Source organism: Leguminivora glycinivorella, chromosome 9, assembly GCF_023078275.1.
Source record: "Leguminivora glycinivorella isolate SPB_JAAS2020 chromosome 9, LegGlyc_1.1, whole genome shotgun sequence".
Lineage (NCBI taxonomy): Eukaryota > Metazoa > Arthropoda > Insecta > Lepidoptera > Tortricidae > Leguminivora > Leguminivora glycinivorella.
The window spans coordinates 7,040,419-7,054,666 of NC_062979.1; the positions used below are offsets into that span (position 1 = coordinate 7,040,419).

At 36.8% G+C, this 14,248-nt stretch overlaps 2 protein-coding genes across 2 annotated transcripts in view; one reads left to right on the forward strand and one right to left on the reverse strand.

Moving 5' to 3' along the window:
- The first annotated feature begins 3,469 nt into the window (after positions 1 to 3,469).
- On the forward strand, positions 3,470 to 10,528 carry LOC125229580 (serine/threonine-protein kinase PAK 3). Its single transcript, XM_048134456.1, has 2 exons — positions 3,470 to 4,192; positions 8,736 to 10,528. The coding sequence occupies exons 1-2, from the start codon at positions 3,496 to 3,498 to the stop codon at positions 9,527 to 9,529; spliced, it is 1,491 nt and encodes a 496-aa protein (XP_047990413.1). The 5' UTR covers positions 3,470 to 3,495; the 3' UTR covers positions 9,530 to 10,528.
- A 2,871-nt stretch (positions 10,529 to 13,399) lies between these two features.
- Positions 13,400 to 14,248, reverse strand: part of LOC125229619 (methionine synthase reductase) — a 309,939-nt gene continuing 309,090 nt past the window's right edge. Inside the window, exon 7 of the mRNA XM_048134502.1 lies at positions 13,400 to 13,683. Coding sequence (XP_047990459.1) covers positions 13,468 to 13,683 — 216 coding nt within the window. The 3' untranslated portion in view covers positions 13,400 to 13,467. The remainder of the gene's footprint in view (positions 13,684 to 14,248) is intronic.

Sequence of the window (14,248 nt, forward strand, 5' to 3'; positions counted from 1 at the left end):
ATGTCAAACATTTTCATGTAAACTCTTTTTACCATAACTTTAAAGTGAAATTAGCCTTATTACAGTCGCTTAAAGTACAGGATCGTAGCAAATAGTAAACTCGTGTGAAGCTTCCTTGAAAGCTGGTGAACCGGGTACCTAGCCAACGTGGCAATCGCGTCGTAAGCGTATCGTAGCTATATCTTCCTATCGCTCTTTTGCAGTGGCGCGACAGACCCTCAATGCTTTTCTATCGCCATTTACAGCTTTGCAAAAAATAACCACAAAATTAAAATTTTGACAAAACCCCCAACCGCGACATAGTGGACCGATTTTCATGAAACATGGCTAAGAACACTCCCGACTAACTCAGCCTTCAAACAAAAAAAAACTAAATCGAAATTAGTTCATCCGTTCGGGAGCTACGATGCCACAGACAGACACACACACAGACAGACAGACAAACAGACAGACACGTCAAACTTATAACACCCCGTCGTTTTTGCGTCGGGGGTTAAAAAGTGGAAATGGAACTAATTATTTTTATCATAGCAACACTTACTTTTCTCATACAGAAGTGTCAAAATAGTTGCCACATGCAAAGCGGTTTACATAGACGGTGGCGCCCCTATTATTAACCGCCTTCCAAATCTCAAAGGAAGGAAGGGGTTATCAAGTCGTCTGTATGTTTTTTTTTTTTGTTTTTTAATGTTTGTTCCTCGATATCTCCGTCGTTACTAGACCGATTTTGAAAATTTTTTTTTTGATTGAATGTATATGCATACAGATTGGTCCCATTTTTCTCAGAACCCAGTTCTGATGATGGGATCCTGGAGAAATCGAGGGAACTCCTCAAATCTGAAAGGCATACATATGGTGATTTTTGTGTTTTTAAAGGAACAGCATGCATTTACGTACGGAACAGTGACATTTGGTGCAGTGGAACTCCTGATGATGGTCAGAATGGAACTCCTCAAATCTGAACGGCACACTTATAGTGACTTTGGTATTTTTATAAGAACAGCATGCACTTACGTCCAGAACAGTGATATTTGGTGCAGTGGAATTGCTGATGATGGTCAGAACGGAACTCCTCAAATCTGAACGGCACACTTATAGTGACTTTGGTATTTTTATAAGAACAGCATGCACTTACGTCCAGAACAGTGACATTTGGTGCAGTGGAACTGCTGATGAAGAGTGAGCCGCCCCTGGTTAGAGTTCCGTTCTGATAATCATTCTCATCTGTAAGTACTTCAGAATCATCCAGATTTCAAAATTGGTTCAGAAATGACGGAGATATCGAATAACAAACATTAAAAAATATACAGACGAATTGATAACATAATCCAACATTTGAAAGTATTTATCACCAGAACCCCAAAGGAAGGCGGTTTTTTTTTTCTTAAAAATTATTTTATATTCTTTTTTCCCAGGCTGTAGGCTGTAGCGTGGTAGCGTCAACGGTTGTCACCTCGGCTAGGCCGGCTGAACTTTACCGCACACCGCACTACGAATAATTTACAAAATAAGTGGTCGCAAAGCACTTCCACTCGAGACGAGTTATTGACATTTGACTGTAAACCTTCTCACTTTCGTTCAAAGTATATTTTAACCTGTTATTCAAATTGTGACTACAAGTACCTACTTTAAATCTATTGCAAGAGTGCATTGAAGTGATATTGAACAGGTGCATGTGCGGAATAAACAGCTTTTTATAGAAACAGGAAAATAACGCAATCTGTGTATCTAATCTGCTTTTAATACTAAACATCTGTTTTAATTTAACACCTTCTTACTCCTCTGCATTTCCTTGGGCGAAATTAGAGCGTTTTCATATTATCCGATCCTATATCGGTTGTAAGAAGGATGTCAAAGGCAAAAACGGGCATGTAACATCTTTCGATTTTCAGGCGTCCATAGGCTATGGCAACTGGTTACCATCCGGCGAGCCATATGCTTTTTTGCCACCGACGCAAACTTAAAATAACCTAACCACAAAATTAAGATTTTGAAAAATACCCCGACATCGACATATTGGACCGTATTTCATGAAACATGGCTAAGAACACTCCCGACCCGGTTCATCCGTTCGGGAGCTACGATGCCACAGACAGACACACGCACACAGACAGACAGACATACAGACATGTCAAAATTATAACACCCCGTCGTTTTTGCTAAAAGAGAGACAGCTAAAGGCGAAAACAGCGAAAATTTGTAAACTTAAACATAGTTATTCTGCAAATTTAAAATACGAACTGAATGGTTTGTTAGGTTATTTGGTTTGTAGTAGGTACATTTATGGACAGTATTTGCCACAGTAAGTACTTATTTGAATAAAGTTTGCGGTTAACTATTTCAAGTAGCCGGACTGTATTAACGTCTCGCACAGATGTTGTTAGAGCTAAATTAAGCTTATCATTGGCCATTGACCCTTTGGTCCGCAGATCGGGCCGCGGTGTAGGCGGCTGAAGATCGGCTAATCTCCGCTGAGCCAATTACGGCTTCAATATTTGAAGATAGCAGTTTGTGATCATGTACTTAGGTATGAGTTAAACGAACGATCGTACGATCAAATAGTGCTTGAGTAGATTCAATTCTACTGACTTCCTTTTAAGGATCAGGAGGGCGATTTTTGAATCTCGCATACAAGATTTTGTCACTAAAATACCGGTTGAAAACGGTGACTTGCTTATTATTTTCAGTGCCAATTTTCTGAATTCGAACGCGTGAGACTCAAAAATCGGCCCGCTGTTCTTTCATTATAGAACTTTTGAAAGATCAACTCATAAACCAGAAGTATTACTAGTATTAGAAGACATTTTCAGAATTTTATTGGTAGGTAGGTACATGCATTGAGGTATATGTGTAGGTACATATATCTCAATGGGTAGGTATGTTCTAAATAAGGTTAACAAACTAGGTACATATCTATAGCGCCTCATATGTCCGTACCGGATGTATCAGGTAAAGAATATCCGTTTATAATGTAATGTTTGTTTACAATAAGCAAATAAATATATCGCTGATTCAAATACTTTTTTCGCGCACAGTGGTCACCATCGATTGGATGAATCATCTTGAGATTCCGGTTTTTATCTGCACAACGGAATGCCAACACTGCGGAATGATAACGTTCCTTTACTAGTATTAAACGCCAACAAGCAGCACCGCAGAAAAGCAAAATAAAAGTATTATAAATACTTAATGCTTAAATTGTTTCGTATTATATATAAATGTACATATTAATTGTATTTAATTTGTTTCTATATTTTTAATTAGAAGTTGGAACACGGCGGTATGGATTTAATTGTTTATGCGTTCTGCGTGTAACGCAACTCTGTCCAGTTGTCCATTTGACAGATACGTGATAAGTACCATTCGTGATTGCAAGCCACTCCTTTGGTTGATAAATTAAGTAATTTCTTAAATGTATCATGCAAGGAAATTAGATTAAGTGGACAGTGACGTTATATGGAAATGGTCTATAAGTGTTAAAAAGACTGAATCAAGATGACGGGGCGCTCGAGTCGAGGAGTGTTCGGGAAGCTGTTCGCTAAGAACAAGCCCACAAAAGAGGAGCGAGCTACGGAAATTGGTATGCCCACAAACGTTAAACAACACATACACGTGAGCAAGAATTCGGAGACGGGGATGCTGGAAGGGCTCCCGACGTCGTGGCAGCGCTTGCTGAATACACAGATCACTCCCGCGGAGCAAAATGAAAACCCAGACGCGGCAGCCGCCGCGGTCAAGTTCCACATATATACTATCAAAAAAGAAAAAGCGCCAAATGAGCCCTTCAAGCCGTTCGTAACGGAGCAAGCGATCACAGAGGAGGATTTAGAAATAGAAAAGTTATTAGATAAGAAAAATGCTCACCAAAGTCAAGATTCTGACCTGTCTTTCGGGCAGAGCAGCGAGGAGGAAGTGCAAAACGAGACCTATGGTATCCGGCAAACCATGCCAGCGGCACCTACCAAGCATAGCATGAAGAAGAAAGATGCCATGATGGACCTCACGGCTGTAGTTGAAGACCTCACACTCATCGGGCATGAGCCGGAAGAGAGCCCTATATTAAGGAAAAAAGAGATTGCAAATGCAACGCTGACTGATGAGGAAATATATGAAGAATTGAAGAGGATTTGTAATAAAGATGACCCCTACATGAGGTTCGAAAGGGTCAAAGACCTTGGTGCTGGAGCCTCAGGTAAATATTTTGTTTTCCTACCAGATTCTCATTAGTTTATCAATTGCTTGGGTGTTAGTGTTTACCATTTATTCCATATATTTTTCACATAAGTAAGGTATTTTTAGAATGGTTACATTTTTTTGTTTTCTTTATAGCATTTTACTCGACAAACTTGAACTACTGAGCCAGCTGCACCACAAAATGTTTAAACAATATACTATGTATAGATTTAAAGGTTCAGTTGGTTTTAAGTGAAGCTTGGGTTTTGGGTTTAATTGTCATTATGGACAATTTCAAATATCATCCGTATTGAAATAGATTAAACAACAACATGCTCTAGTTTTGTGGATTTAGCCATTTCAAATGGATAGCTTTGAAGAAAATTGTCTACATTAGGTAGAAACTGTTGATAATTTGATTTATTTATTTAGTTGTAAACTTGAAATTCAGACTATTTCCTGTCTATTCAGGAACTGGTACAAACATTCATTTAAGTGTATCTGTTTAATGGTTATTTCCTCACTTCCTAATTAGTTTCAACATTATTAATTTAAATTAGAGCAAATCTCATAACATATTGAGTCTGAACTTTCTTTTTAGCTTTTAACTTTGATATTCAAATATTAATGAGGAATATTTGTTAAGATCAACAATTTTACTGCAATAAGTTTTCTTATGCAATTACTATCATCAGTTCATCACCATTACTTGCAATTGCTTAGCAGGTGAGATAAGAAAGAAGTGAGATTACAAAACTAAATAACAGGTTTATAATTAACACTTTCGAAACCGGGCTCTACAAAACATTTTCGCTAAATGTAACAGGTGTTATAATTTCTTGGTAAAAGTGTTAATGTTGTGATAATTATAAATATGATATGAATAATTTATACCCACATCTTACACCTTTGTGATTTCACTCAGAGTTGCTCAGCATTTAGAAGGGATTATGTTTAAACTTTGTATGAGGTTCTTAATTCATGTATACCTTTAATTGGGATGTAAATATAACCATTAACCATGTGCTTGGGAAGAGTGACCCTATTTTAATTATAGATGATCAAATCGAAAGAAATATTTGGTCACCCAGCATCATCTCTCGCTCATTTTTGCCCAGAACATGCAAGTTGTGGAATGAGCTGTGTTCATGACATGGGGTTTTCAAGAAGCAGGTATTTAGGGTTCTTAAAGGTCGGCAACGCATATGACTCCCCTGATGTTGCTTATGTCCATGGGCGGCGATGACTGCTTTCCATCAGGCGGCTCGTCTGCTCGTTTGCTGCCTATTTCATAAAAAAAAAAATACTTGTTTGTCAAAATTTTTTTACAAACAAGGCTATATTTATTCATCCCTAATATCCCCATCTATTAGTCTTTCAAGTTTGAACTGGTGACTCATTTGACTTATGAAATTTGAAAAAGAAGATTGGTAGTGTGTGCTGCATAAACTGACAAACAAAACAGGTCCAAATAAGACAGATTCTTTTATATTCCTTCTATATTCCTGCTTTTACTTTTATATTCCTTCATACTCATATGTTTTTACTAATATGTCACAACTCGTAATGATATGCAAATTCCATATGTTCTGTTTATTGGACATCATGTTATGTAGGTAAGTTGGTATTAATTTAGAGAATATCTTTTCCGTGACGCCAGTGCCTCTGCTGTGACGTCCAGTGACGTCGGCAAACGTACCTACTGTTGGCTCATTGAGCTTTCATAATAGAGTACGAATTTCCCGTTTATAATATTATTTAAAAATAAAATTAAAACAAAGCAGTTGCAGTTACAGCTCACATTGTCCATCATCCGTACATAGCTTCGCGTTATTGTTACTAAGTAGATTAAATAAAAACAGTATGTGTAGCCGAATGACACAAACGCTCACGAAACGAAACGCTCTTATATATCTATCTCTATCGCTTTTGCGTATTGGCGCGACAGAGCCAGACTACCTTTCGCGGCGTTTCGTTTTCGTTTCGCGTCGCAGAAATGCCATTCGGCTACGGTACCAAGAACGTTGACGACGAACAAAAAGATCGCAAAATTATGTCGAGTAAAATTTGAACTTACTAAGCCGCAACCTTTCGGAATCCGAAATTCGGAACATCGATCTGATCATTGTGAAAGCCTACCACTACGTCGTTCGTTCGTCAATTTGCCTCTATCTTTCTTCCGAATACCTAATAATATGTAAAGACCGTTAAAGACCATAAAAAGACGTTTCATTTTCGACGGTTGCAGTACGGCCAGTGGGCCTTTTGACCAAATGCCCGACTGCCCGTGCTTCTGACAGGTAAAATGTCCCGTGACACATGTCGCCAACACGTCGAGAGATTTTACGTTGCTTCAGACGAAACCGCAATATACATAGAGCGAAATTCAGCAACGTCCCGCTTCACCCTACCCTAATCCTGGAAGGCCTAGATTATCCCTGGCTTTGTTACCCGATACAGTCCCCACCCCACAGCGAATTCCATCAGTCTCTTACTTAAGTGCATAATGCTGATGTTCAGTTCAGTTCACACTGTTCAGAGCAACAGGCCTGAATTCTGAACGGTCGACTTGAATTACAAACTTCTAATCATACAATTTATCTATATTACTAATTTGCTTTTTATCAATGTTGCTTAATGAAGGATTTCAATTTAACAAGTCCATAGTGGTTGTAGCCTGTCTTATTTCATTACGGATTCCTTAAGGCCATCTTCCCATTTCACTGTTACCAACTGTATGGTACAATAACTTTCCATCACCGCTGGATATAAAAGTAAATGAAAATCTCAAATCAATTTCCCGCCAGCGGATTATTGCAATCTCAAGCAATAAATTCATTTAAATCCGTCCAAGAAATTGCCTTGCGCCAACCAGACTGGAAAGATTCTCAATTGACACTTATCTAATCTAGTCCACCTGAAGGATTACTCACTGGTTCTATTGCCACTAGTATTATATTGTGACATTGAAAACATTACATTCCATTTATACACGTGGTATTTTTGAACGTGTTATGCGATTTTGTCCCTCTGAGCAGATCTGCTTAAACGCAAGCGTATGCGCGCCATAATAAGATATGTGGGTCAATGACCAGTAACAGCTAATTGTACAGTCAAGGTATTAATTATCGACACGGCTAAAGTGCTAAAAATATGTACACACAACTTTATTAGTTGGACAACATGATTATCATACATGGCAGTTAGTATGTATTATAATATTATTGGAAATGTATTAATCTTATACTTTTAAACGAGCAATTCTTGTATATTTATTTATTTATATATATATTTATTTACACTGACGATCTCGGAAACCGCTCTAACGATTTCGCAGAAATTTGTTATGTGGGGGTTTTTGGGGGTGAAAAATCGGTCTAACTTATCCTTAGGTCCCGGAAAACGCGAATTTTCGAGTTTTCATGCGTTTTTCTTCGCGCGCCATCTCGTGTGCAGTAGTTGTACTGTTAAGACAGAATTCTTTCGGTCGATGTAAGTACTATTTATTGCAAACACTAGATGGCGACACAGGTCAAGGCTAAAACGAATAGAAAATACACTATTTGAGTTTTTGTGGCGAAATGCGCGCCATCTCGTGTGGAGTAGTTGTGTTGTTAAGGCTGAGAATTCTTTCGCTCGATGTAGGTACTATTCATTTTTGAACTAGATGGCGACACATGTCAAGGATACGACAGAACCGAGCGAAGCTCGGTTGCCCAGATATTTGAGATTTATATGTGCCCTACCTAAATTGCCCCCTTTGCATCGTTTATATGGAACACATCTTTTCTGGAACTTCGTTTGCGTATTATTCGAAAAATGCAGCCATAGTCGTAAAATATTCTGTGTACCTATAATGATCTAAACGGTCATAAAAATATCGTACCTGCTACCATATTTTTTTATTCTTTAAATAATCCAATCCTAGACAATAGACATGAATACCTGTGATGCGTAAACCATTCTTTTACGGTTCAAAAGGTCAAAATGCATGAATTTTTCTTTTAACGAGATATTAATATATGTGATAGGCAATGGTTTTCTGACTCTGGGAAAAATAATAAAAAAAATATTTAAGATCGATTTTTATACTAAATCAGTGTTAGAAGTTAAATAGGCCAAATCTTATTTATAAAAATATATCGTAATTGGTAAGTTTTATTTTAAAAAAATGACTACTATTAAAAAGGTACACTATTTATGAAACCTTTATAATAAAATGTTTAAACATAAACTTATTACTAACTCCGAAAAAATCAGCCTAAATCACATACTTAAAATCGCCATCGTCCTGTTTTTTCACACTTTTCCGCCATTTCATCTTAATCCTGAAATAATAAATAGTAAATCATTATATTATTTAATTTATTTCATTGTATATTAAATAATAATAAATAATGAATAATAATTAAGCAATAAATGTGATTTTGGATAGCTACATATCGAGCCACGGGCCATCAAATATATGATGCATATATATACATCACCATGCATTTAAGGGTTAACAAATAGGAACAGCTTAAGACCAACCAGTCTTTAAAAACAATTTTTACCTTCCACAGGTGTGGTGTTTGTGGCGATTGACAGTAAGGACAAATCGCGGGTCGCGATCAAAGACATCGACCTCACGAAGCAGTCCCGAAAAGATCTCATCCTCAACGAAATCAACGTGCTCAAAGGTTTCAATCACAAAAACTTGGTTAACTTCCTTGATGCGTTCCTTAGCTATGACCATCTATGGGTTGCTATGGAACTCCTCGACGGCGGGTCGCTTACAGACGTAGTGACAGAAGTTGTGATGAAGGAGGGACAGATCGCCGCGGTCTGCCGCGAGACCCTCCAAGCTATAGCCTTCCTACACTCCAAGGGCACAATTCATAGAGATATCAAATCTGACAACGTACTCCTAGGCATGGACGGAAGCGTCAAAGTCACAGATTTTGGCTTCTGCGCTAATATAGTAGGCGACGAAAAACGACAAACCATGGTAGGTACACCATATTGGATGGCGCCCGAGGTAGTCACGAGAAAACAATACGGCAAGAAAGTTGACGTTTGGTCGCTTGGGATCATGGCTATCGAAATGATAGAAGGCGAGCCCCCGTACATGAAGGAAACTCCGCTGAGAGCGCTATACTTGATAGCTGCTGTGGGGCGGCCAAAGATTCCCAGGTGGGAGAATTTGTCGGAGAATTTCCAGGACTTTTTAGACAAGTGCCTTCAAGTTGATGTGGACCTTAGAGCGACAGCCGAGGAGTTGCTAGAGCATCCCTTCCTGCGCTGCGCTATGGAGCTGCGAACACTGACGCCGCTTATAAAAGCCGCGCAGAAAATCCTGCACAAGAACTTCGACTGAGCCCGAAAACTTCCATTCCCTATTTTGTATCGAGTTTTGTAGCAGTTTTTTTTAGAATTTGTACAATGAGGTGCCAAGGGTATTTTTCGATTGGTGTATGACTGAAGAGGTTCGCTATGATTGTAAAGGCTTTTGCACTATTGTGCGCGACGACAATACGACTATTTACTATTAGAAACGCCAGTATCTATAACTATACGCGTGTTCATGCTCTAGACGTTAAGAACCGTTGATGAATAGGCGTAGAATCACAAGATTATTTATTTTGACAATACTACGGCTCGTTTAGCTTTTGTCTTATCGTCACGTTGGTGCAGATAAGCTATCGCCTCCGATATAGATATGTAACATCACTAGCGTACCTAGAGTGATGTTTCCCGATGATATTAACTTTAAAATTATATATGTACAACTGAAATGCCATAAATGGATTTACAATTATTATTTAGATTTGGGTTATAAAATTTACTTTAAGGAGATAACGTTTTGTAATTGATTAGATACTTAAAAATACGACATCTGTCCAACGATAGCATTTTGTTACAAATTCAATGGAATTGGTGCGAAGTTTATATTTATTTACCAAAAATGTACATAAAATTTGAATTTAGCTAGTCTTAAAACATATAATGTAAGCGGTGTATGCATTGATTTCTATATTTTTCTACCAGATTTGATTGTTTTATCCTAAATGATAATACATTTCGGCATTTTATCACATTCCTGAAATATCGAAAAATAGACTGGATTATAATAACTACCTTACTTAAAAAGTAAAAATATACATATGTTGAGACTGCAATAGTGGTAGACTAAAATAATATATTATTTTCTTATCACATTTTTATAACACAGATGCCAAAAGAGAGCTAAACCTCCCTTGAATCGATTAGATATGAAAGTTCCAAAATTATTATTGGCAATTTGACACACAAATAGGTCAATAACAAAGTCGCCACATATACTCATAAGAAATATGAATACATACAGTTTTGATGATCATTTTAATTATAGTTTATATCTACTACTTCCTCTATTCTGTTGGCAGAATGAGGATGCCACACTCCCATTAGTCCCATACCTATAGTAAAATGTTATGTACTAAATATACTGAATGCAGGATTTCCCTTTATGAATCATAACATAATATTTATATAGTGTATCACTAGAAGGTTAAGCTCTAAAAACTCTTGCAATAATCGGATATACACACAATTTTGTTTTTTGTCGTTTTCTCGATAGACTTGGGCCATACACGAAGTGTTTTTTTCTTATATGGACCATATAACCACGTATTAAAGTACATTAATGTACAACAGTTAGATAGTTACCTATCTTAAGTCTTATCGCTAAGGGCATTCTTCCGTGAATCGAACTGAGATTTTTATGAACTATGTCATGCCAAAAGGCAGACAAGTGTAATTTTAGTATTATTTTTTATCAGTATCCAATAGAATATGTAGTTTGAAAAGTTTTTGGTTACATCACTTGTTCTAACGGCCTAAGCTTGTATTTTGTAAGTATACGTGTCTTGATATTGAGAGAAATTTGTTAATATTTCTGCATATTGTTTGCAAACTTTATACCCATCCTGATAATGGGATCCACAATTCCACAGACGTCATCGATATTTCATTCGATTTGCGATACCTACTTCAAACGATTGACCAAACATTGCATGAAATCGTAAGTCCATCACTATCAGAAGTAGCATGCGATATCGATGAAGTTTGTAGAGGCCTTAAAACATAGGTGCATTAAGGTCGGACACGTGATTTGTTTATGTGTATAAGGCTTAATTCGTGTATCATGGCCTGCGCGCCAGCCGTGAGTGCCTGCTTTACAGAAGGCATACTGTTACATCAAGGCGATATGTATAGGAAAGAAAATTAAGTTTGTTATTTAGCATTGTAAGCTGTATTTTGCCTTATCCTCCTTATTTGAAAAGGTCAATTTTCGAAGGTTGCAAATAATCGCAACTCACAGCTGTCGGCAAATGTACAGTCAGATGCAGAGAAGTGACCCCCTACATAGAAATTTGTATGCTGGGAGCATTGAGGTATATGTACTACGTACTAGAGGCGACGTTGCTAAGAGAATTTTTAACACACCCCACTGCGGTCCATGGACCGCAACGTTGTCAGTCGTCTCCAGGCCCTTGCAGTGCAGTGACGTGCCGTGATTCATTTACAATCCACGTGAATAATGCGTTCTTGTGTGCTTAAAAATTGTTCTAATCACTCGAAAAAATCAAATAAAAGTCAAGGTGTGACATTTCATCGGTAAATTAAACAAAAAACTCGTCTATAATATTTTAAGATTGAATATTCTACAAACACGCGAGCGGGAGCGGACTGCCGCCATTTTGGTGACGCAATCATAGACTAGAAAAAGTTAACCGCGCAGATGTGCCATTTACATTGTTCCTACTAATGTGTTTCACCTCTAATATATTTGAAATATATATATTTCTATTTGGAAAATTATTAGGTAACTACTTACTACTTCATGAATTATGTTACTATAATATTAAAAAAGTTTATTTGTTTATAAATTGTTAATATTTTTTGAGTGAAATTGTATTTGTAGCACGCTCACTTTTTGCAGTTTTCTTTGGCCTGGTCATGAAAAAAGGGAACAATGGATACGCTTTATCCAAAAATTGTGCTGAGGAAACTTGGTGACCAACTGACCACACACATATTGTTCATTCATTGTATTTTAAAGAAGAAAATAAGTACAGCACAATTATATTATTTTGTATTGTTTAAGTTGTAAATAAGTAGTAGTAGTAGTAGTAACTCTTTATTGTACAAAAACACATAAAAAAAAGCATACATTGAGATGCGAAGTACAAAGGCGAACTTATCCCTTTGAGGGATCTCTTCCAGTTAACCTTTGAGTAAATGAGAGAGAAAACTTGAAGAGGGTAACAAATTCCGCAATTTGTACAACATGGTACCATAAAGACAATGGGCAAATAATATATAAATAATTAATAAATAAATAAATACACATACAGTAATAGGATAAACCTAACTATAAATAAATAAATCATTTTGACTAGAATAGCCGTATTTTAACTAAATGTAAAATTCCCATTAGGCAGAATATAATAATGTGTCACATCTGATGTTAGACCTACTCTATGCGTAAATGGCCGCTCCCCCCACCCCGCGCATTTGTCAGCATGTGCAGTGTTTTCGCTTGGCAACGTCGCCTCTAGTACGTAGTACATATACCTCAATGGCTGGGAGGGATGTTACGTTACATGTTAAGACCTGACATTGGTTTCTAAAGGAACCGATATTTCTGTGACTGAACTAACGAATCCTGACTTTTTTGGTGGTTGACTGGTAGAGAATGCATTAAGTCCATCATTTGTACTTTTTTTATGTGCAATAAAGTATTAATAAATATTGTCTTGGTGTAGCAGTAGCCATTTAGGCTAAGAGACGAAAATGGTGTTCTCATGATTTACATAGTTCACCATTTCTCACACAGCCAACGTTTATATGACTGTCTATAATTATGTTTGTAGACTATAGTTAGGTATCGCAGTTAGGACTAGCTGTAGCCGCACAACGAATTTGTTTCGGAGCTAGATGCTATGCAATTAGTTTTATACACCAATGACACTTTTGAAGCATTTTTATTATATGCCTATTAAATTATTTTTGTAAAATTTCTCATGTCTTTTCTTATTTGAAGTACTAATCTACTGACATAATTAGGTGCATTTACCTTAATTATTTCGATTGGTAGGTGAGCTTGGAGCTGCCTTTTTTCTGCCAATAATAATTTTCAATTTCAAATTGGTTCTTGATTGATATGGGTAAGCTCTTGTCTGATCGAAATGAAATTCAGACCTATTAAATAAATATATAATTTAAATAAATTACTCTCTGTACAGAAATATCAATATACTAAACATTGCACTAACTCCACAGATCAACTACATATCGTTTGTCCTTCTCCATCTGAGCTATACACTGCTTGGCTTCTTCTTGAGTTTTACCACTGTATTCAACTAAGTAGCTAGTTATACAGTCTTTTACTTGAGCCACCATAGTTTTTGCTTCTCCACACACAAATACCGAAGCTCCTTGGTCTATTAACCTGGCCACATCTCCACCATTTTCATTTAAGGCATCCTGCAAAAAATATATAAATTAAAGATGTAGGTAAAGTTCAAATTTAAACCCTAGTCTTATATAACATTATAGCAACCTCATATTACTAAAGAATCGTCAAATATCCACGCTCTAGTGACGGGCCGAACCCAAGTTGCCGCGTTCTAAAATAATTTGTATAATAATTTATTTAATTAAGTAACACAAGTTTTTACTTGCAAACTTGTGTTTATTATTATTAATAGACGTTAATAAAACCTTTACACAGAAATATTAACAGAAGGTACAATGAATAACAATATAAAATCGTAAAAAAAAATTACAATGAAAAAGGGTACTATTTCTACAGAATTTCTCTGAAAACTATACCAACTTTCATTGCGCCGGCGTAGTACTATGTAGAGAATTTATTAAACGTCTTTTCTGTCTCATTGGTTTTACAATGGCTAAAGATTGAGACCAAAGCCATCAAGATTACAATGAGCGGGGCTTGGGCTGAGTCTGGGCGCGCACTGATTGTGGAATGCTTTACGGATGCCTTTTCTAATCATTGGTTGCTATAGTTGTAACTAGCAGAAGCTACCGA